Source organism: Grus americana, chromosome 3 (assembly GCF_028858705.1).
Source record: "Grus americana isolate bGruAme1 chromosome 3, bGruAme1.mat, whole genome shotgun sequence".
NCBI lineage: Eukaryota > Metazoa > Chordata > Aves > Gruiformes > Gruidae > Grus > Grus americana.
In genome coordinates, this window is record NC_072854.1 from 96,239,716 (window position 1) to 96,260,903 (window position 21,188).

At 36.8% G+C, this 21,188-nt stretch overlaps 1 protein-coding gene across 1 annotated transcript in view; it reads right to left on the bottom strand.

Moving 5' to 3' along the window:
- The window catches only part of PRKCE (protein kinase C epsilon), a 300,404-nt gene that overhangs the window by 84,090 nt on the left and 195,126 nt on the right, over nt 1–21,188 (bottom strand). Inside the window, exons 9-10 of the mRNA XM_054820708.1 lie at nt 19,437–19,651; nt 17,972–18,145 (exon numbers count right to left, since the gene is read on the bottom strand). Of these exons, the coding sequence (XP_054676683.1) occupies nt 17,972–18,145; nt 19,437–19,651 (389 nt within the window). The remainder of the gene's footprint in view (nt 1–17,971; nt 18,146–19,436; nt 19,652–21,188) is intronic.

The following is a 21,188-nucleotide window of genomic DNA, read 5'->3' on the forward strand; positions in this document are numbered from 1 at the left end:
CACAGGACCTAATCCATCTCTAAATCTTGGTAAATCAATAGTTTCATAGATCTTGAAAGCTGTCTGAAGATAGAGCTTAATATTTATTTTAGCACACGGAAGTGTCGGAAATAGAAAGCTCAAAGACTCTGTGGTTTGAAAAGTGGAAGAAAAATAAAGTCACTGAGCCTCCAGCAAGTATAGTGTTGGTTTACAGCAAAAAGAGCCTTTTCATATCGATCTGTTGAAAGATAGATAGAAACAGCTTACCAATATAATATACTCCTATGTATTTCTCTTCACACAGATAATTTCTCTCTGCACTAAAACTGTGACTGTGTTATAACACAGAAAAGTAACCACATGGACATCTGTTGTGACCCTCCTCTTGCTAGATGATGACCAGCAGGTATCATTGCCATGTATCATCAGTCATAAGCCTTCAACACCAGCATTCTTTTTCCCAGTGTCAATGAATGTCAATGTATTTTTTTGCAGTACAAAGCATTTTTATGTGGGATTTGAACTGTTTCTCTAGTCTTAAGTCATATAGGAATGTAAAAAAAAAAATAATTCTTCTATTAGTACATATTAATGAATTTAAGTAGAACGCATGTTTAAAATCACTGCAACAGATCTAGCTTTCATCTGTAATGTGAATGCGGTTTTAATCACAAAGAATATAAGAAAACTCAAATCAACTCAAGAAGCAAGCCAAGATTTTTTGGACAGTTGGAACAAATTTAAAAGGCAAACTTCCTTAAACAGATGGAAAAGTTTTAAAATTATAGTAGACATATTAAAGAAATTATTATGAAAATAACTAACTTGTACATAGGGGAAGCTGGAACAACTGGGATAGAAATATATTCTAGCAAAAGTGTATGTGCTTTGGGTGCATGAACAGACAAACATATTCCTGCAAATGTTTTGTGGACATGGTTTGGCCAGAAGAACAGTGACAGACTAACCTCCTTCTGTCTCCTGAAACATACTGTCCTGCATCCTCTTTTCTGATTTAGAATAGGAAGCAGAAACTGTTTCAAAAAGTAGTCAAAAGTGTGTACGAATACTCAGTCAATGGGGTTTCAAGACATACAAGAAAACACCTCATGAAATACAATCAAAATAGCAACGGCAAACTGACTTGTACATGACTTTCATGTCATTTCGTCTATTAGCCCTTCCTATTTTATCCATTTCATCCCCAAAACTCCTGTAACAGTGGGTAAGGCACAAAGTGTAGCCAGCAGGTTAAGACTTGTACCTATCTATCCGAGCCAGGCCTTGTTCAAACACAGGACGTCAAGATTGCAGACTTCAAACCAGCAGCCATGTGCTTGGCAGTGACGCTAAGCAGAGCAGCAGTCAGGGAGCGGGGCTGATCCTGCCTAGAGAGCTCACAGTCCTGCGAGAAGATAGTGACAGGCAGTCACAGCGGATATTTGAGAAAGTTCAGACAAAATTGCCTGAAGAAAGGAGAATACACAAGGATGTGCAAGTTCCTGAAAGATCGATGTGTCTGGAGAGTGGCAACACCAGTGTACTTTATTATACAAACGCTCTGCAATCTCTAGCTGTTTTCCAAGTGCTGCATTTGATATACAGTAACCTACTGGCCAATTTTTTTTTTCATGTCCTTTAAAAATCCACATTCGGATATTTTACATTCCATTTGGGATCAACCTTTATAAGTTCTCTACTGCATAGGTAACATACCGTCTAATCCACATAATCTAATACTGTACAGAAGTGAAATAATTACTTCCAAAGATGGACATGGAAAAATTATGGCATGTCACCTTAAAAGTATAATTAATTTAAGTATAACAACTACTACTGGAGGTTTCACTGGCTATAAACACTAGAACTAATAACAAACAAAATTAAGAAAAACCCCAAACCCAGAAACCAAATAGCAATTGCACATGCTGCTCACATATTTGCAGTGCCAAAAGCTGAATTTCTAACAGATGACAAAATGACACATCTCATCTGCAATACGTACTTCTGGTCATGGCAAAAAAAAAAAAGAGGAAGGCTAATGTTTCTGACCCTTCTGAAGTCAGTGGGAATATAACCATTATCTTCAAAAGGATCAAAACTGATCCACAAATCTTGTTTTCCATTCTCATGAGCAACTTAATAGCAATCATGAGAATAAAGAGTTTAGGATCATATCTAAGGTGATTACAGCCACAAAACATCAATGTAAAAAACCTGCAGTTCAAATTTTCTTATCACTCTTTTAAGAAGGAAATCCCTTGCTGTCTGGACAGGCAGGGCTGCATGGGATTTCACAGCTGGCTTACTGTCCCACCACTGAACTGCTGCTGAGGAGAGCAACAGCCCCCTTCCCATTTGCTGCCTCTCAGGCACCAGCGAGGGCCAGGCAGGTTAGGGCTGCTCACTGACACGCAGATTATTTTTTGCAACTTTAGTTTTCAGCTCTACCAGCAAACTGATCCAATTCACCCACGCAAGGGCTCACTGGAAGAGATACAATGGAAAGATGGGGCAGGCCCGGCAAGAGGGAGCAGAGGGGAAGACGTCCTCATCTGCCAGCAGCAGCACCACGGTCTCAGATCGGTGTGCACGTATCATGAAACAGCATTATTCATTGGTCAATGTTCAAATGGCCTGGAATAAAACACCGCTGTTTTGGTTTTGTACAAACAGATTCAAACTGTTTATTTTTCATTTTTCAGCCCTCAATAGTTAATTTCACTTTTTCAGCTTCATCGAATTAAATGCAGTCACTATTAAAACAAACAAAACCCAATTCCCCCACCCCACACAAATTGGGCAATATCCTGAAAAAAGTTTTCAATGACTTATACCTGGCTGTCACATACGGACTGAGCAGATTTTCCGTAATCTTTCCACAAACATTCTCATCAGATGACAGACTGCAGCAGTCAAATGTCATGAAACATTCCTAAAATCTATACTATGCCATGACACAGTATCTCACTTTCATCATTATGAGCCTGATCAAAAGCAAAATAACTTTTATGAGGTCTGGATCAAATCACAATTTCAGTTACAACTTTTAAGCTTCACTTAATTGTTCCATGCAAACAGTGATGACGACATGAACTTCAGTTTTTAAGACTTTAAAGACAGAGCTTTCAGTACCCTTTTCTCAATATCAAGAGCGACTATGAAGAATATAAAAAGATTAAAAACATGCAAAAACAAGTACAGGTTTTGATAAACAGTAAGTAAAAATGAAGAATGTCAATACACTCAGTTGTGTTGCTTACCTGTCAAAAATCCCATTCCGTGTGTGTTACGCCAGCAAGTTTTAAAGTAGGTTCAACGGCTTTTTAAATTAAGAAAATAAGCAGAAACAGCCAGTGGCTCGGTGAGATTACAAGCATCAGTTATGAAAAAGTCAATGGTATTTATGAACAGTGGAGCAATGGAAATTTCATAATAGTTTGAGAAGATACGGAAAATTCCTTTCAGGATTTTTTTTTTTCCCACTACATATGTAAAGTTAAGGCAAAATGTCTTTCCTTAAATAATGCATGAATAATGCATTCTCTTTGGATAATGCAAACAGGATTGCAACTAAAAATTTTAAAAGACCACCCATAATAGGTATTTGCTGAATTTCTAAAAAAATGAGTAGCTGTATCTATGATCGCTGACGCATAGTATATCTCTCTCTTCTTTCTGGTAGACAGATGTATTTAAGTTTGAGCTCTCAAAAAAAGTTACCTTTCTTTTCATTATAAATTAACTGATTTTACTCTGTGTATCAGAGAGAAGCATGATTGTATTTATTTTTCTAATTTCAATTATTTTAGGCTTTAAACCTCAAGTTGTGGGGTGTTCTGTCCCTGAAGCAGCAAAGCTTTTCGGTATATCGAAGAACATGATATATGAACAGCTTCTTGTTCAGAGCCATCAGTATCTTGAAAACAAGGCAAAGAGAGGGCAAAGTTTTAATCTTAGTTCAAGATCAAAACCCGCACTCTGGCCACAAGACTTGATCTGTCAGACCAACACAGCAAGCAGGATAAGCAAAAGGATGCAATCTGTCTAGTAACTAACAAGAATTAGAAAGAAATCTCATATTTTAGGAGAAAAAGAACATCAGTGGGATATATTTCTGGCTTTAAGATTACAAAATGTTGAACTCGTAGTTTATATTTGCCCCAGTGGTTTCACATTGCATTTCTACAACTATTCCTGGACTCAAACATGTTCAGGGAATAAAACATGCTATAACCTTGGCCCAGTGCAATATTTCATTCTAAGAAAAAGTATATTAATCATTAAAAAATGTTCTCTGGAATTAGGAACAAAAGAGCAGTGGTAACAATTTGCATGAATCACTCTGTGATTCAGTAAGTACACCAGTGATTGGAAGCTTCCCATTCGGTACTTTGAGGTCATGCTAACCCAGCATTTCAAAGCAGACTTCAGTTGTACTGACACAATTTCCCATGTCTTTAGATCCATAGGAGAGAGAAGGTCTTTTTGAAATTTTCCCCTACTTTCACCTCGAGGCTTCATGAGACTCCTTTGAAGTTTATAACCTAAGGTTTCTATGGGACAACAACTTACATAATTCAAAGGAGAACTTTAAGGAAAGATCACAAATTGCAACTTGTTAAATTAACAGACATCTACCCTTGCAGGGAAAAAGAAGAAAAAATAATTAAAAACCCCAGAATTTTTCATTAGCAGATTATCATGTTTTTAACATTCTAAGCGTTCTGCTTAAACCCTCAATTTTATTTGTAGTCTGTGTATCTTTCTGAGACCATCAGTAATTTGACAAAGACAGTAACTTGCAAACAAAACTTGTGGGTAGGACCAAAAACCTGGTATAATTCTTCACTGTATCATGATAAGATCTGGGAACTTTTTTTTCATAGTTTAGATTTCTTTATTCAAATGTAACACAGTAAATTCAGTTTGCCAAGACACAATGTTCTCTCGGCTGTCTGTTACTTGAATAATGTAACTTAGCATTCACTTCAAGAATATTTTCAAAAAGAACCCATAAACTCATATGTCCTCTAACCTCTTCAAGCAGTAGCTTCCGCATTTCCTCAAAGAATGTAAACAACTTTAAAAACAACATACTACTAATGGATAAAACATTACTTTTCCCTGGACAAGGCCAGTAAATAAACCTCCTTTCTGTCAATGCTATTTGCAGAATGATGTTAACTGTGCAATTAGATAATGGTTAATGAATTTTAATGAAGTCTGTATTGTGTATCAAATCCTGAACTTGGTGATATTTTAGGTTCTAGGGAGCTGCCCGTGGCTTCGTAGACCCAAATCATCAGTCTAAATCCAGTTAAAAAGCAGAGTGAAACAATACTCAGATATTGGGTTACACATGTGGCTGAGATTACATGTTAGCCTAAGGGATATTTGAACCACTTCGAGTGTTTTATATAATAATACCACATTGAACTGCACTGTGGAAAGCAGTTAATCTCCTCGGGCATATCACCCAGCAACAATTCTTTCTTAACTTTTCCCACAGATTCATGGCAAATTTCCAAAAGTTCAGAGGTTTGGTGAGTTTAAGCCTCTCTAAATTCAGATTCCTATCTAAAACTCCCTTATTTCTGATCCAGAAACCTCATTAGATATGATCTTCCTCTTTCTCGTTATGCTAGAAAAGCTCTGCAAGCTTCCTTTCCTATGCTGCTGCAATACAGCAGTTGCCATTAAGGGACTTGCTCTTGAATACTGCAAGCCCAAAGGGGATGTTTATATATGCAGCGCACAAAGCGAACATGTGGCACAAGCCTGCATGAATGAGATCTCAGCAACATGACCACCAAGTTTCTCACATCTGAATGCAACCAAAGTATACTTTCCAGGAGTTAAATACACCACGGGGCTATACTGAATTTCAAGTCCCTGAAGACAGCACTTTTTCCTGCCCAAACTTTATTTCGCTTTTACTCTTTGACTGTCTAAAAATACAACAAGTGAGACTTCTTGGATGTCCAAAGCAGCTAATTAACTTCTCTTTTAGAACTTGTTCTCCTACTGTATGGGTCCATAAATGAATCCATGGGTTATACTCACCAATATATCCAACAGCTATTCTCATTTCTGAAAGCTGTCTATACCCTACCTTTTAAGAAATGCTCAGATATATGTGCTAAAAAGTGGCTGAAATAAGTTTAAAATAACCTTTATTTCATTTCCGCTTTAGAAATTCAACAAAAGAACACTGCAGACCGAAAATCTGAAAGAGGAAAAGAGGATGGCATCACTCTTTGGCATGCTTCTTAATTAAGTCTAATGCATTATGCATGATGCCCTTTTGGCTCTGGCATGACATTGCCAGCTGTGGTTCGCTGCTTACGTTCCTGATGGGAAAGCATGAGATACTGTAACGCTTATCTATTTCTTCCAGTACCTTAGCTTTTAATAATGGAAAACGTAACTTGAGAACTATTTATCAGATTTATTATGTACTATTTACCCGTAATACAGCATGTAATACTTTTTGTATCTAATGTATGCATAACAATACATTACAGAAACACATATGAAAACACCTGTAGGGAATCCTATTTTTTTCTGAGAAACCTCAGTTTGTTCAGCTGCTATTTTCAGGTGATCAGACACATTATTTCACTGTTGTAGAAGATGATGGAGAAATAGTGCAGCTACATCAGTTTGCAGATTTTTAATGGCATAGACACTACTTTCAGAAATATGGTTAAAAAGAAATGCTATAAATATTTATACTGCACTATAGGGTTGTCTGTTTGCAGATGTGGTATCAAGAGGATTTCTCCACTCCAGGGTGGAGAACAGAGCACAGTGCTGTCCAACAGTTACGTTTCTAAAGAGTTTCTTGCTTTTAACACTTCCCACAAACAATATTATGTGCAAAGATGCCACCTCATTATATACAAAACCACCACCTTTGGCTCAGGAAATGCCCAAGTCATCAATCTCTTGATATTGGGATAGTATTCTGAAAAATGTCATGATATGCTTTACCCTGTGCCTACATTCTTCCTGGGTATCTGCTGTGGCACAGCTAGAGACAGGATACTGGGCCAAACAAATCTCTCATGAGATCAGAGCCTGGCATTGCCTTTTCTTTGGCCCTTTGCATAAATTAGCTTTCCAAAAGAGGATGAAAGGAATCTAGAAAGAGATTAAAAATTCACGTTTCAAGAGAAAAATTACACGAGCACACAGAATTAATGAAAACTGATAAATATATGCAAAATCCCTAGTGTACATATAATGTTCTCTGTTCAACACATTTTCGTAACCGTTCCTGAATATGAAGCTCTTTATAAATATCCATTGATCTGTGTAAGCACCACGCACTGATTTTTTTTTTGTTCTATATGATAAACATGAGCTACCTGAGCCAGGCTTTTTCAATACCTATTGAAAGTCATTATTCATACACCTCTCCTCACTGTCTGGATTTCTGTAGTTCTATAAATGCAACAGTGACCTTTAAAAGCATTAATTGTATCTACTTTATTTTCCATACTTTCCTGTTTCCAGAACATGATTAATTTTTGGCAAAGCATATGCTTCACACAGCTGAAAACCCTGGCAATTCACAAGTATAAATTAGTCAGACAACAGGAAACACTGTCCAAAATTCTGCCATCATTTAAGCCATCCAAACCCTCTAAAATGAGTAAAGCAGCACAGAAGAAAATAGCGCGTCTTATCTTCAGGACATAGGGTTTTTTTACAATTCCGGAAGCAGTTTTAAGGGGCAGAATTTTGCATGATTGTATTAATATTGGGTTTCTGAGGATAGAAAAGAGAAAATAAGTACCACCATCAACTTTTCAGGAATCCACTTATCAATTTCAGTATTTGAATTTACTTATCTTGTGTGATTCTGCAAAGCTTTTTGGAAAAACTTATTTATAGAAGATTATGAAATGGATCCCTTTCATCCTTTTATCAGCTGAATGGAAAGTTAAGTACCTAAAAGGACGATTTTTCTTCTTGTGTACCTGGCAAGGTATACATACTCTGAAAGGAAGAACAGTAACTGGGTCTTTCTTGGAGGTATCGAGGATAAAATGGGGTGGCCGCTCTAGGTCACAACTTAAAAATTAGTCTATGGAAATATGCAGACTTTCTACTATCTGATATTATTCCATACAGAATTGAAGCAGCTAAGTTTGTAAGCTAACCTTCAGAGTGCCTTCCACGAACACTCAGTTCCTTCATACTGTACTACCTTTAAAAGAAGAAAGATTTTTTTCCAGCATAGCTACTGCTATTATTTAAATTATTTAAAGTAGTGTCATTGGATGATTATTATTTTTAAGAGTCATACCATTCCGATGAAACCTCATTAATCCTTAGAGGATCTAGTGGTCTGATCGCAACAAAGCTAACCTTACACACAGGGAGTCACTGTGCATGGGAAAGAGACTTACAGTTATTAAATACACTGTGTGATGCAGGAAGGGATGGATTAGTACACCCAATGCAGGAAAAGTAAAATATTTATGATACGCACTGTAGGAAGAGAAAGACTGTGAGCAAATTAAGCAGAAGATTTCCCTTTGGGAAATAATTTAAAACACTGTTTTATACTAGTTTTATAATATAACAGATATGCTAATGGAATATATTCTGAGATCACAATATAAATAATTCATGCTTCAGTAATAATTAGAATCTACTTACTATGAAAGGAACATTAACTAAATCTCAGAGCCCTTTCCCTCTTTTCAGTCTCATTTAAAGGTGATTATGCACATTTGCAGACATGGAAAGTGGAGAATGGAAAAAGAAGTGTGTTTCACAGTAGTTCATAGCCATTAGCTTTAAGATGAAATAGCAGAGTCCAAAACCTAATGTTCACAGTCATGGTCTCCCAGTTGTAAACAGTCTTTGCATTCCTATTAACTACTCTATTAATAAGCACAGCCAGGACTTGAAAGGACTCTTTATTATTCAGGTTTCCTTAGTTCTGAACAATTACTTTTTAATGACTGATTAGTTTACTAGAAGAGAACAGAAAGCATTAATTATGAGATACAGTTTACATGTACGTGTTTTATAAATCTACATTTACTGTTTCTTACTATTAATGGAAGTTGTGCTTACCCTTTATGCAGCAATTTCAGCCCTAGTGTAGAGACACTGCGGACTCACAGGCCCACACGTGAGAACCACTCACTCTCCTCCAGAGAGACACTACTCTTAACCGTTAAGTTGATATCAAGGATCACCTTCCTTGTCATCTTTTTTAAGGAGATAAACAATGCACTGGATACTTCTCAGCTTACAGAATGGCCTTGGGCTCATCTTACCTGGGAGTACAAAGCAGCTCTCTACAATGCTTCCCCACACACAAGCATGAGACTGTAGGCTGGGCATCACTATTCTTAGCCCACAGCAGTTAGGCAAGATTAAACCCTGCTGCCATCAAAAAAGTATGCGTGTTTCTGCTAAAAGTACTCAAGCACAACTGAGAAAAAATGGTATAAACTGGATTCCCTTAAATCTTCTCACACACTCAGTAACAGTATAAAAATAATCTGATGGTGTGGTTTCAAGAAGAGATACTACCCTACTCAAGTTTGGTCCACCTCACACATGGCATATAGCGCAGAAGACATGTTATGCCAAATCTAAAATTACTCTGTGTACATGCTAAAAAAAGCAATGAAAATTTTACTAAAGATGCAAACCCAAATGTTTTGTAAATTCTGCTTCTTTCCCATGGTGAAATTCTCTCGTGTACAATTATCATTTACTAAGCTTACTGTTGCTACAAAAAAAAAAAAAATTCTATTAAAGTCCCCAAATGAATTCCAAAGAGAATCATTTCCTGCATTTAGAAAAGAAGCTGCAGAAGAATCAAATTTTATATGCAGTTTCCTTTTTCCTGACTCTTCCTTTGGGGGGTGTTAGTTGTTTACTTGTAAGAGCAACACCTAACAAACACAGTATTAAATGTTTTCCCACAATCACTTGGGTAAAACAGGCATTCTTTAAAAAGCTTTTAAAACAGTTAACTACCATAAACGAGGCATCCCGATAGCTACCCATGCGAGCATTACGTTTCCACTTATTTTAAAGATAGGTTTTATTTTTATATTGAAGTCATTAGAGGCAAAATGTGAATACCTCTTTACAGCTATAAAATATGAGAAAAGGCACAAAGGGTGCTAGGACAAAGGGCCAGTGGGTTCATGTTGCTCATGTCCTCAGGTCTCTACTCTCCAAAAGGGGGATCCCACACCAGGTGTGAGGATGGTCTCGAGACCTAGGTGCAGAGGAAGGACAGAAAGGAGGGTCATGGCACATGGCTGCAGGGTGACAGATCCTGCTGCAAATCAAGCAGGCACATTTCTTCCAAGGGCTGCTGCCAGCAGGCAGGTTACCCTTATCCTTCCCATTCCTCTCTCCCGAGATGAAACTAAACTCAAAGCCACAATCCGGCCTTAACCTGCAGGATTTCATTTAAAGCAGCATTGTTCAATTATGCTGCTGGATGAGAAACACTACTGCATTTCCACAGAAGTTGTTCAATTAAGAATGCCAGATGAGGAACCGACTAGCATGTTAACCCAGCCATAGAGCAAAGCTTATACTGAGATGTTGTGGACCCAGTATGGGATGGGTCTACTCCAGTTTTGTTCAAAGCCTGCTATCCCCTTTGCCCTGTTTGGATGACAATATTCCTGTCTCCTCTGATGTCTACTAAAGCATGGTGTACAAGACAGACAGACTTGCCAGGAAAGTTACTGGCAAAGCATCTGGTAGATATTCTGAAAATTCCGCCCCTCAAACATGCCTCAACTGGAGAAACACATTTCTCTCAAGAGGAAAAGTGTGCAATATGTAGTTCCAGCTACTCTGTCCAAGAGATATGAAAACAGTACCTAAAAGGCCCATAGCTCCACCTGTTATCCTAAAAACCTCCTGTCTGTACATGATCACATCAGGATTAAAAACTTGAAGTTGAATTTTACGCTTGGCTACACTAAGATGTTTCTAACACAGTGAACTACTGGCACAGTTAACTCTAAAACCCTAATATGAAGGCATGAGGACCAAGATAAATAAAATCAGTACAAACTCCAGCTTGCCCTCACCTATTTCATGACGGTAGCTACAGTGAATTCTGGCCACAGACGCTGACTCAGGACGATTCCCGGGGTTGTCGAGGCCTCAGTTGGTTACAGCAAAGCAATCCGTGGAGCTGCAGCTGCAGCACTCACTTTTATACATGCAAACTAGGAACAAGCCCTAGCTTTGAGAGGGTGTGAAAGAGTCCTGTTCAGTTTGGGTGCTACATCACAAAATAAAAGTCTTTCCTGTCTGAAAGAGAAGCATTTAGACTCTTCTGATTGATGCTGAAGGAGTAATTTCTCCTAGGGGCCCTTGATGAGCCTGGCTGCACTGATAGCCTGACTTGAAGTTTAACACTAAAAGGACTAATGTGAACAATGAATCTTCAGTGACCTAACCAGGCTTTAATAATCCTTCAAGAGCAGCTAGCAATAACTGAGCAGCATAATAGCAAGTTTCCCAAAACCGGGTCATCATGCTGGAAACAGGGGCTTGTGTGTGTGAGAGACAATGATTACAGTATTTAACCATCAGCTTCACCGTTCCAACTATTCTTGACCACAGTGTCTACTTTTAGACAATACAATGATCACGGTCAATGCATTTGTACTGTGTAGCAGTCAACAGGAAATCTAAATTTAACACACACAGCAGCTAAATTTCTGAAAAACCTTATTCTGCCAAAATTTCATGTATTTACATGACTTTTTGACTGTATGATAGACGAGACATTACCAGATACCACTCTAACTTCTAGTGTTTCAGGAAATATTCTGAAGAATAGTCAATATCACTTCATTTTAATTTCTTACGATATGAACTGCCTGTAGAAACCAGCTGGGAATTTAAAAATAGGTACTATTGCACATATTCTGTTTATATGCGTACATAACAATACAGGTAAATCAGATATTAAAATTGAGTTTGAATATAAATATGTAAAAATGTATATAAAAAGACACCAGAATATAAACAGTAAAAATAACATTGTTCCATGCTTACCTACCACTTTATTCCACTTTTTACCATAGGTAACACTTACCATTAAGAAACCTTTGTCAATAATTTTATATGTAAATTGTATTAAAATATTTTAGCACTGAAGTAGCTAAAAATACACAGGCTAATTTTTGTCTTTTGTCTCACACATGTACAAATCCACTGAAGCAGGGATAATAAGGAACAGAATTGGGCCCTAAAAAGTTCTAATTTGACACTAATCAGTAATAAAAGGCAATGCAAACTTGTGCTAAACAGATTACACCCATATAGCAATACCTGCATAATGGCTTTAGCTGCTTAGCAACAAAAGTACAAGAATACCAGATAAAATGGATTATAAGCTCTGATTAGTCCCAGATGAATGTAACAGTGGCTAGTCAGTTAGGTTAATTTGCACTGTATATCATAAATGACACTCCTCTGAGCTATTATATTACAGAATACATTGACTTTTTTGTACAAATACGTGTAAGAGAAATAAGACTTGCTTTTACAGTACCAAAGATAGTTTTGGTCACATACTACAGTGATTCTTCTTAAATTAACTTAGAAAACACGACTTAAAGACATGATAAGCGTATGATTCTCTTTCCTTTTGCTGTTTTACATTTTCTTACGCAAACAAAACAAGTCATTTTAAAAATGTAACTCCATTTTAAACCTTTTGCAATGTTCCACTTTTCCATACTGATCCTTGTACATTGTGATAATATTGTACTACTGGACTTGCAAACCCTCCTTGGATACATTTGAAGACAAGCCATGAGCAGAAGGAGGACTGATTACTATTGGTTTTTACAGAGGGGTCTGATGCAGAAGGAGGTTCAGAGATTTGCCAAAAATCCCAAAGGATTATCATGACAGCTGAAACAAACAAAATCTCTTAAATCTTAGCTTTATAAATGCCAGCCTTCTAGCATTACCCAGAGAGTGCTAGATACAGTGCAAATCCACAGAAGGGAATAGTACCTGAAGCACAGTACTTACAATTTAGGATAAACCAGTAGCAAGCCACCGGGTAGAATGTAACAGTTAAGGGATCATCATAGTCATAATAGGGTCGCTACAGCCTATTCCTAGACATCCTTCAGTTCTGCCACTGTCATGCGGCTAATCTCAATCTTACAACACCAAAACACAGGAAAGAAGGGAATGGTCTTGCAGGTCAGCTCAGGAACTATGCTATGAACAGACAACTGTACGGAAAAAAAAAAAAGATTTTATGGATGGGATAAGTCTAACGATTTACCTGTAGTAACTGACTTTCTCTATCCTTTATTTAATTACTTGTTTTCTCTAATAGAAATAGCTATAATGCTGACTAAAGGTCCTTTACAAGTTATGCATCTCTATCATTCAACAGGAACGTTGTTCTGTACTAACAGCACTCTCTACTATGTCTGCGTACAAAGCAATTTTGTTGAACACAGTACTCTGAAAAGAGTAGGAGAGCACTTGTTCCAAATTTGTCTTATTTCAAGAAGTTGGATAAAATAGCAAATGGTAGAAGTTAAAAGCAGTAGCTCTCTAGTATTCTAAATTTATAGTGAATTATCATAATAAAGCTTTCACTATCTTAAATATTTAAAAAAAATTTATTTCTGAAGTATTTATTAGAATAATTCATTATAAATTATAGGGCATGCACATATATGTGTATGCATCTCATAGGGTAGGGGTTTAGAAAATTTTAAGTACTATGAAGAAAGTTGACAGAGGTGCAGGAGGAATAGAGTGAAGCTAGTTATACCTTTCTCCTGTAGAATTTCAACTTTCCATTAAAAAATACTTCAGTTTTCACAGTTCTGAAATTGTGAACAGTTCTTCCAATTGTGAACAAAGTATCACAAATACAAGAATGTCTTCATGGAAAATAGCTCTAGAAATACTTAATGCCTCTTTGCCAGCCACCTAACTGAAGCATTACCAATAAAACCTAATGTTGATACTGTTCCATAGTTGGTCACTGAAGCATGGTATGAGGTTGAAGTGAAGAGGACACTGGAGGGAGGAATTGGGCGGCACCAGCATTATTGTCAGGTAAGATAGTCCTTGCTGAAAACACAAGGAACCAGCACATAGAAGAGAAAGAGAAGATAGGAGGAAGAGTAAAAAAAGAATGTAAACAGCAGCAGTCCTGAAAAAAGCTGACATTTTCTCAATAAAGGACACAATGAAGTCCTGAATAAATCAAAGATGATGATAAGTAAAGGTCAGTTATTACAAAAATTCTGTACCCTGTATGTTAGGCCCTGGACAAGTTTTGCTATGGAAGTGCCAAATACAGAACGCAGTATTCTTCATTTATATCCCAGCTGACAGACCACAAGCAAAACAGAAACGAAACTTCTGAAGACACTGATAGATGCATTGACCATATTCTGGCAAAACAAGAAGGGAAATGCTCCCATAGTATAGGAGTGTTGAAAAATACTATCCAACTATGACACGGTTTTGTAAGATATGCTACACTAAAATATCTGAGCTCCTTCCACGTAAAAACACTCATGAGCTGAGGTCCTGCCCATAGATTTTACATTCATTTCTAATGTGTAGGACTGGGTTACCGAGTTCATACCTCAAACTATTGCAGACAAAACATCATATATCAGCTTCACACACTATCCCAAGCTTTGGAACAGAACCTAGCTCTCTTGACTGCCAGGTCACAGCAGGAGACCACAAAATGATCCCTGAAGTACAATACTGGAATATATATAATTTTAATATAGAATGTTGATTCTTGGGGAGGCTCATTTTTCTGATGGGCTTAAAGCAAACGGGTTTGATCAAAGTTAGCTTTTGGATTAAGAAGGAACATGAGAAATACCAGTACCAAGAATATTCCTTTAAAATAAGGATGCTAGATGGGACTGCTAAAAGTAAATTCAGATATGTAGGGCCAAAACCGTATTAATGCATAAGTTATGCTGTTATTAGCCATTATTTGGCATGATTTCTGAATTCCAAGATGATTTTAAATATGATCCCTTACTTGTTGTGATAGCCACAGTATAATTTAGTAAACAATACTAATGAAAAGTCTGCACCATGTAAAAAACAAACACTGAAGCATACTCATGTAAAAAGCGTATTAGGCAACTTTTCTGCAGTGTCTTCACCTTATTACTGTAGGAAAACACTGCAATATATAAAATCAAACTCATACATTCACATTTTTATGGAAGAGGAACAAAGCAAGTAATCTCATTACCTAAAGTCAACCTCTGAGTGCTTTGACAATGAACACTGAGTCAATCTTCCCACTAAGTCAGGGTGTATACAACAAATAAGCTCTACTTGAAATGTAAAATTTAGTTCCAGCATGATCACTTCAGGGACCAGTTCTGCAAAGTACAGCAGCCATGGCACAACATACAATTGCAGTGTAAGTAACTAGACACTACTGTTAAAACACATTTTAAACTCTATTGTACAATAGCCTTTGTCTCAGTAAAGCTTTTTTAACCACAGACCATGTTTGTTCGAGCAAGTTTTTCTACCTGTTTTTCCACTGAACCAGAGCAAATCATTCAGTGACTAATTTACTTGGTACATTAACATTTGTTGTCATTTGTAGATAATTTATATCTTTAGCAGATTTATGGCTTTTGATTTTACATGTGTTTTGGTTTTTTGTTTCTTTACAAAGAGTTTTTTGCAAAGTGTTCATAGGCCATATTCAAAAAAACCCTCCAATTTTTCTGTTGGACTTTTAATTTGATCGGGTAGTTTTAGTGGTATGAAAAGAGTCACTAGCCTATGACTAGCAACTATAAATCATGTAACTATCTGTTCCTCTGAGTTCAAACAAAGCCACATACTACAGTTTCTCTCTGGTCGAGAGATGTGGGAAGAGAAAAGATGGTAAGAAGAATTTCTGAGTATCGTTCTTTGACAAATGGCTTTGGAGAGCAGAGAGGAGGGCAGAAAGCACGATACAAAAGCGAGGAGAACAGATGAGAAATACAAAAGGAAACAATCTCCAGGAAACCAGAGAAGTAGCAGGAGAACCTTCTGCCATTATTCACTTAATGTAAAACTGATCTTTACTGATGTTCTGCCACATGATTCACATCAGGCTGGTATTACATTTATTTCCACTTCAGGGAGTGTGGTCTGCCTTAGTCCTGAAGGTCCCTCTCAGTTCACAGAGTTTATTGCTCACCTGAGTACAATCTTTTTATCATTTTCTTCATTCAAAATGCTACGTTCAAGTCTAGTTATAGATTTTAAAATAATATGTTAAAACATTTAAAGAGTATGTTCACACATATATTCAAATGAAATGGAAGCCTGAATGTATGAAGCATCCTCCGTAGACATAAATTGTATACATACTTTCCTGGGCTATTTTTTTGTGTCAACTTCAAAACATATAAAATGCTAATGCATTTTCACTATTTTCAGAACTGTATAAACATATTACACGTTTGTTATTTGCATATTTGAGCACATTATAATCTTGAACCTATGCTAGCCATTTTCCTGTGGCTTTCCCACTGCCCTATTTATCTTTCCTGACAACTTTGCTTTAGTCACAGCTTTTCTGTAATTCTACACACATAATTATTGCTCATTTGTGCCATAGTTTTAGTTAAAATATGTGAATTTAGGTAGGTATTTACACATGCACACACATACACTCATACACATCATTAGTAATTCTTAATTTTGTTCAATATGCTAATTTAATTATTCATTTAGTCTGCCAAACTTTTCCATTACATCGACTCTAATACTCATATGTAATCTCTTAAAGAAAGAAAAAAACCCAAACAAACCAGAAGTTTGAAGGAAGTTGATTGATTTTCAAATGTGTTATTTAAAACATACACATACACTAGCATCTAAACTTACTCCTTACAGGTCAAAAACTCATCCCACTGAAATGAATGGCACATGTAGTTCAACAGGCAAAAGTTTAAGCCTTAGTGCTTTGAATAGTAAACACTTTATCAAGCACTTAAAAAATAAAGGATGCTTCTGTAAATTCAATTATATTTGATTGGTATTCTATTTGCAAGATGGGTTCACCTTGTGGGTTTTTTGGTGTTTTTTTTTTGTTTTCTATAAAACTTTCTGGACAAGCAGGTAAAAATTGTCAGCTCAGCTGAATGACAAGAGAGAAATACAGGACTAAAAAATGAAAACCAGAACTATACTGTGAACACAACTAGTTTCAAGCATTTTGACTGGATTCAGATCTAGAGTCAACTACACTATTCAAATATTTAACATAAATATTTAAAATATTACATTTAAGCAGCGTATCCAAAACATGTGCTATGAAGAGGAATTCTGTATGAAAAATTACCAAGAAGGAACATGCCACAGGATGAGGCTCTCATTATCAGCTCACTCGGCCTTTCCTTCTCCCTGCTCCTTAAGCATGACTGGCATTAGCACTATAGGAACTTATTTGATCAGCAGTATGCGTATTTCTTTTCTTTTTTGAACATTTTGTATGCTGCACAGCACAAGAAAACCGAAAAGATGAGTGTTCTGCCATAATCTCTTTTCTGACAACATTATTTTAGAACTTTTACTCTGAATATTGGATGTTAAAAACATTTGTACTCAATTCAATAAGTGATACGTTCTATTAATGTACAGAAGAAACCCAGAAAATGGCACCTCAGTAGTTTTTCCGTGTTTTATGCATGTGTTTTGGTTTTATTTTTAAATTTTTTTAACTCATTTACTGCCATCTCCTGGTACTTAGAAGGTAATAGTATTTATGCTATTTAACAGCAGCCAGTACTCCTGTTCAATACTACTGAAATGCTGACATGCCAAAAACTTCTCAGAAATATTTTTGAAATATTGCTGTACTTTTTATGTTGCTGTCCTTTATTCTGGAAATAGTGACTATTGTTCCTTGGGCACAAACTGGTAAAAGGTTTATGTAGCTTACCTTTGTCTGGAAGCAGCAATAAAGTTGTGTTAGGTATGGATGTTTCCGTGCTAATGCCAGAATTCTCTTTTCTGTCATTGTACAGTCCACGTCATCATCTTGAAGTATGACATCTTTCTTCAAGACTTTCACTGCGTATACTTCATCTTTTCCCTTTAGCTCAGCTAACATTACCTAAAACACACAGAAATTGTGTTTACACATGAACAACAGATACCATAAATGCAGGGTTGCATATGAGTTTGCAATACAAATACAAAGACAGTTACATACTTGCCTGAAGTTGCACGTTCATAAAATAAGTGTAATTTTAGAAAAAGATGCCTCTGGTATTCTGTAACTTTGAAACAGATGATATCTATTTTGTTTGTTAGCTAAGAAAGCAGATGAGAAAGTTTTTATCCCCTCATTCAAATATCTTAATGAGTACCTATTAATGAGATCTCAAAAACTAAAAACGAAGGAAGTTGATATAGAACAGAAATTTTTTCCCACTTTTATCTCCCACTTTTGGTAGCAAGATTTGTGTGTGACAAACTTAGTATACAATCCCACATACCATTCTGGCTGCTTTAAAGTTGTTGATTTTAACTACTACTACTATTGTTTGAGGTTCAAGTCCTATACTCTGTTTAAGGTCAGTTCTGGCTTGGAGCCAGGGTAATCTTCAGAGAAAGGATTAGAAAACAGGGAGACAAAAGAACTGCTTCAGCCCTGTCCCCCTGCATCTGCAGTTCCTGTGTATCAAGGAAGGAAGAATGTACTTGTGAAAGAGATTCACATTTCAGTCCTCCTCTTTGATTCCACAGTGCACAGCAACGTGAAAAGAAAATCTATAGGCCCTGTAAATAGAGCAATGTCCCTTCCACCCTCATCAATTCCCTACTGTGGGAAGGGTGCGTTACATCTTTGCTGCAGACATGGTATTTTGGGCAGCTCTCTAAGCCTCTTGCACTCGTCATATCTGAGTGGAAATGCTTGTGTTCTGCTTCCTCCAGCACTGAACACACCCGCTGAGGAAAAACAAGCACATAACCCATTCTGAGAAACAAGTAAATTTGAACTGGATATTATCTAGAAAGTGAATGAACTCAGAACTCTACAGCATTATTCTTGGGCTGATTTCTCCTCCTTCACCACAACTAATAATCTTGTTGAACTGCATGTATGTAACTGTATGTATGTCTTCACTTCATTACCAATATCTTGAAATAGTAAAACATTGACATTGTGTTTCAAAAGGCTTGACCCTAGTTAATGAAGTGAGGTAAAGCACAGAAAATGTCAGCTGATCAGGAAGCTGATATTCCTAGTCTGTGGGGTAAAAGCTGCTTTTACCCAATGGGTAAAGAATGGAAGGAAACCCCTGGGGTGGAAGCACTTTCTGAATGTCACTACGAATACTTTCAAAGCAGTATAGTCAAAAAAAGCCTGCATGCCGGGGCGGGGGGAAAGGGCTACCCACCTTGCCAAAGCTGCCTTTCCCTAATACTTTGATGAAGTTGAACTCTTCAAGGCCTATTCTCTTGGTCTGGGCCTGTTTGACCTCCCCATTTTCACCATTCTCTCCAGGCTTGTTAAGCTGGTTGTCTGTTGATGTTGTAGCTGTTGCTCTGTGTTCCTCTCCCCGATTGTCAAATGATAACGCTTTCCTAATGTTGTTTTCCAGCTCTTTGATTTCTGTGAATATGCGAGAAAAAGCGATCGTTTTAACCAAACGTCAGAAAACCAGCCTGTGTTAGTCTGTATCAGTTTTGGGAATGGACATTCATCATCCTTGAATGCTCTGTAGAGCATTCTGTGGTTAAGAATACATATTTAGCAAACTGCTTCTCCACCTTACAGTAACCAGCCAAAATCCTGCTTGAACAGGAAGGGTGGCCTTTTAAAATGAACTGAAGAGAATGACACATCGAAAACTTGACAGATAAGTCAGAATAGCGGCCAAAGAGTTGTTTAAGTGATTTTGGGTGTTCCTGCACCACAGAAGTACTTTGTTTTGAATACTCCTATCTTCCTGCAGCACTTACTCATCTTCCTGCTTAAGTAATTTAAAGTCATATCTTCAACAGTTCAAAGGATAGTTGGGTGTCCCAGTCCTTGAAGTCAACATGAATGGAGCGTCTTACTCAGCTCCAGCTGTTATCAGACACCTGCCAATAAAGTGTTTGACCACTTCTTGGTGCCACTTCAAGCAGCAATTGTGTAGATCTAAATGGATCTGAAGGTTTCTCCATGCTAAACACAGTGAGTCCTGGTGACTAATGGACCTCAGGGTCTGCCTCAAACTCTTGCATAGTACTTCTGCCTGATGGCCTTGGAAGCAACAACTTTACTGGACAGTTACAAAAGTGAAATTTAAGAGACAATTTAGACAAATTCTTTGTTCTTATTTTAAGCAAAACATCAAATATTTAAGACATATTATTTAACCAAAATGCTTTCTGTGAAACCAAAAGGTTGACAAATTTAAATCAGTTCTGGACTCAGAGTCTTACAGTACTTAGTAAAACAGAGCTTTGGAAGTCTCTTCTCTAAAAATAAGGGTGAGAAATTTCTCAGCTGTAAATAATTTTCAATGAATTTGACACAAAAATATCCACCTTCCTATGTCTTGCTGTAAAGATTTTTCATTCATCAGTTTACAGACATGATGGTACGTAAGATACCTCATAAACTTCTGATTTTTAAAAACATCAATCAAATCAGATTCAAAAAGTGCTGCTGACATATACGTTTTGTCAATCAGGCTGTTCAGCTCAATGGAATCAGGTCATATCAGTGAAGATTAAAATATTTATCTCCAAATCTATGTATGAAAAAAAAAAATCACTGAAAGGAAACACGGTTTTACGAAGCCTCTAGAAACCACACAGACACGCTAGTGTAGTCTAACTGCATGGAAGTTTTTATTACCACAAATGTTCAACGTGGAATTGCAAGAAGGCAATTTCATCTCAAAAAATTATTAACAGATAGAGCCTTTTCAGATAGATAAAGGCTCTCTCAAGTTCTGTGGTACTATTTAAAATGTTCTCAGTCTTACAGTAGAATATATAAACTCCTTACATAAAGGTATTTGGTTAGGCAAGGACTCATCTAGTAAACTTTAAAATATTAAGTTTACTGTTTTATAATTTTCCCTTTAAAAGCCACTTAATTTCACAGATTTAAACAAAATGAGAAGTAGGCATTTAAAAAAAGTTTTTGCAGTTCG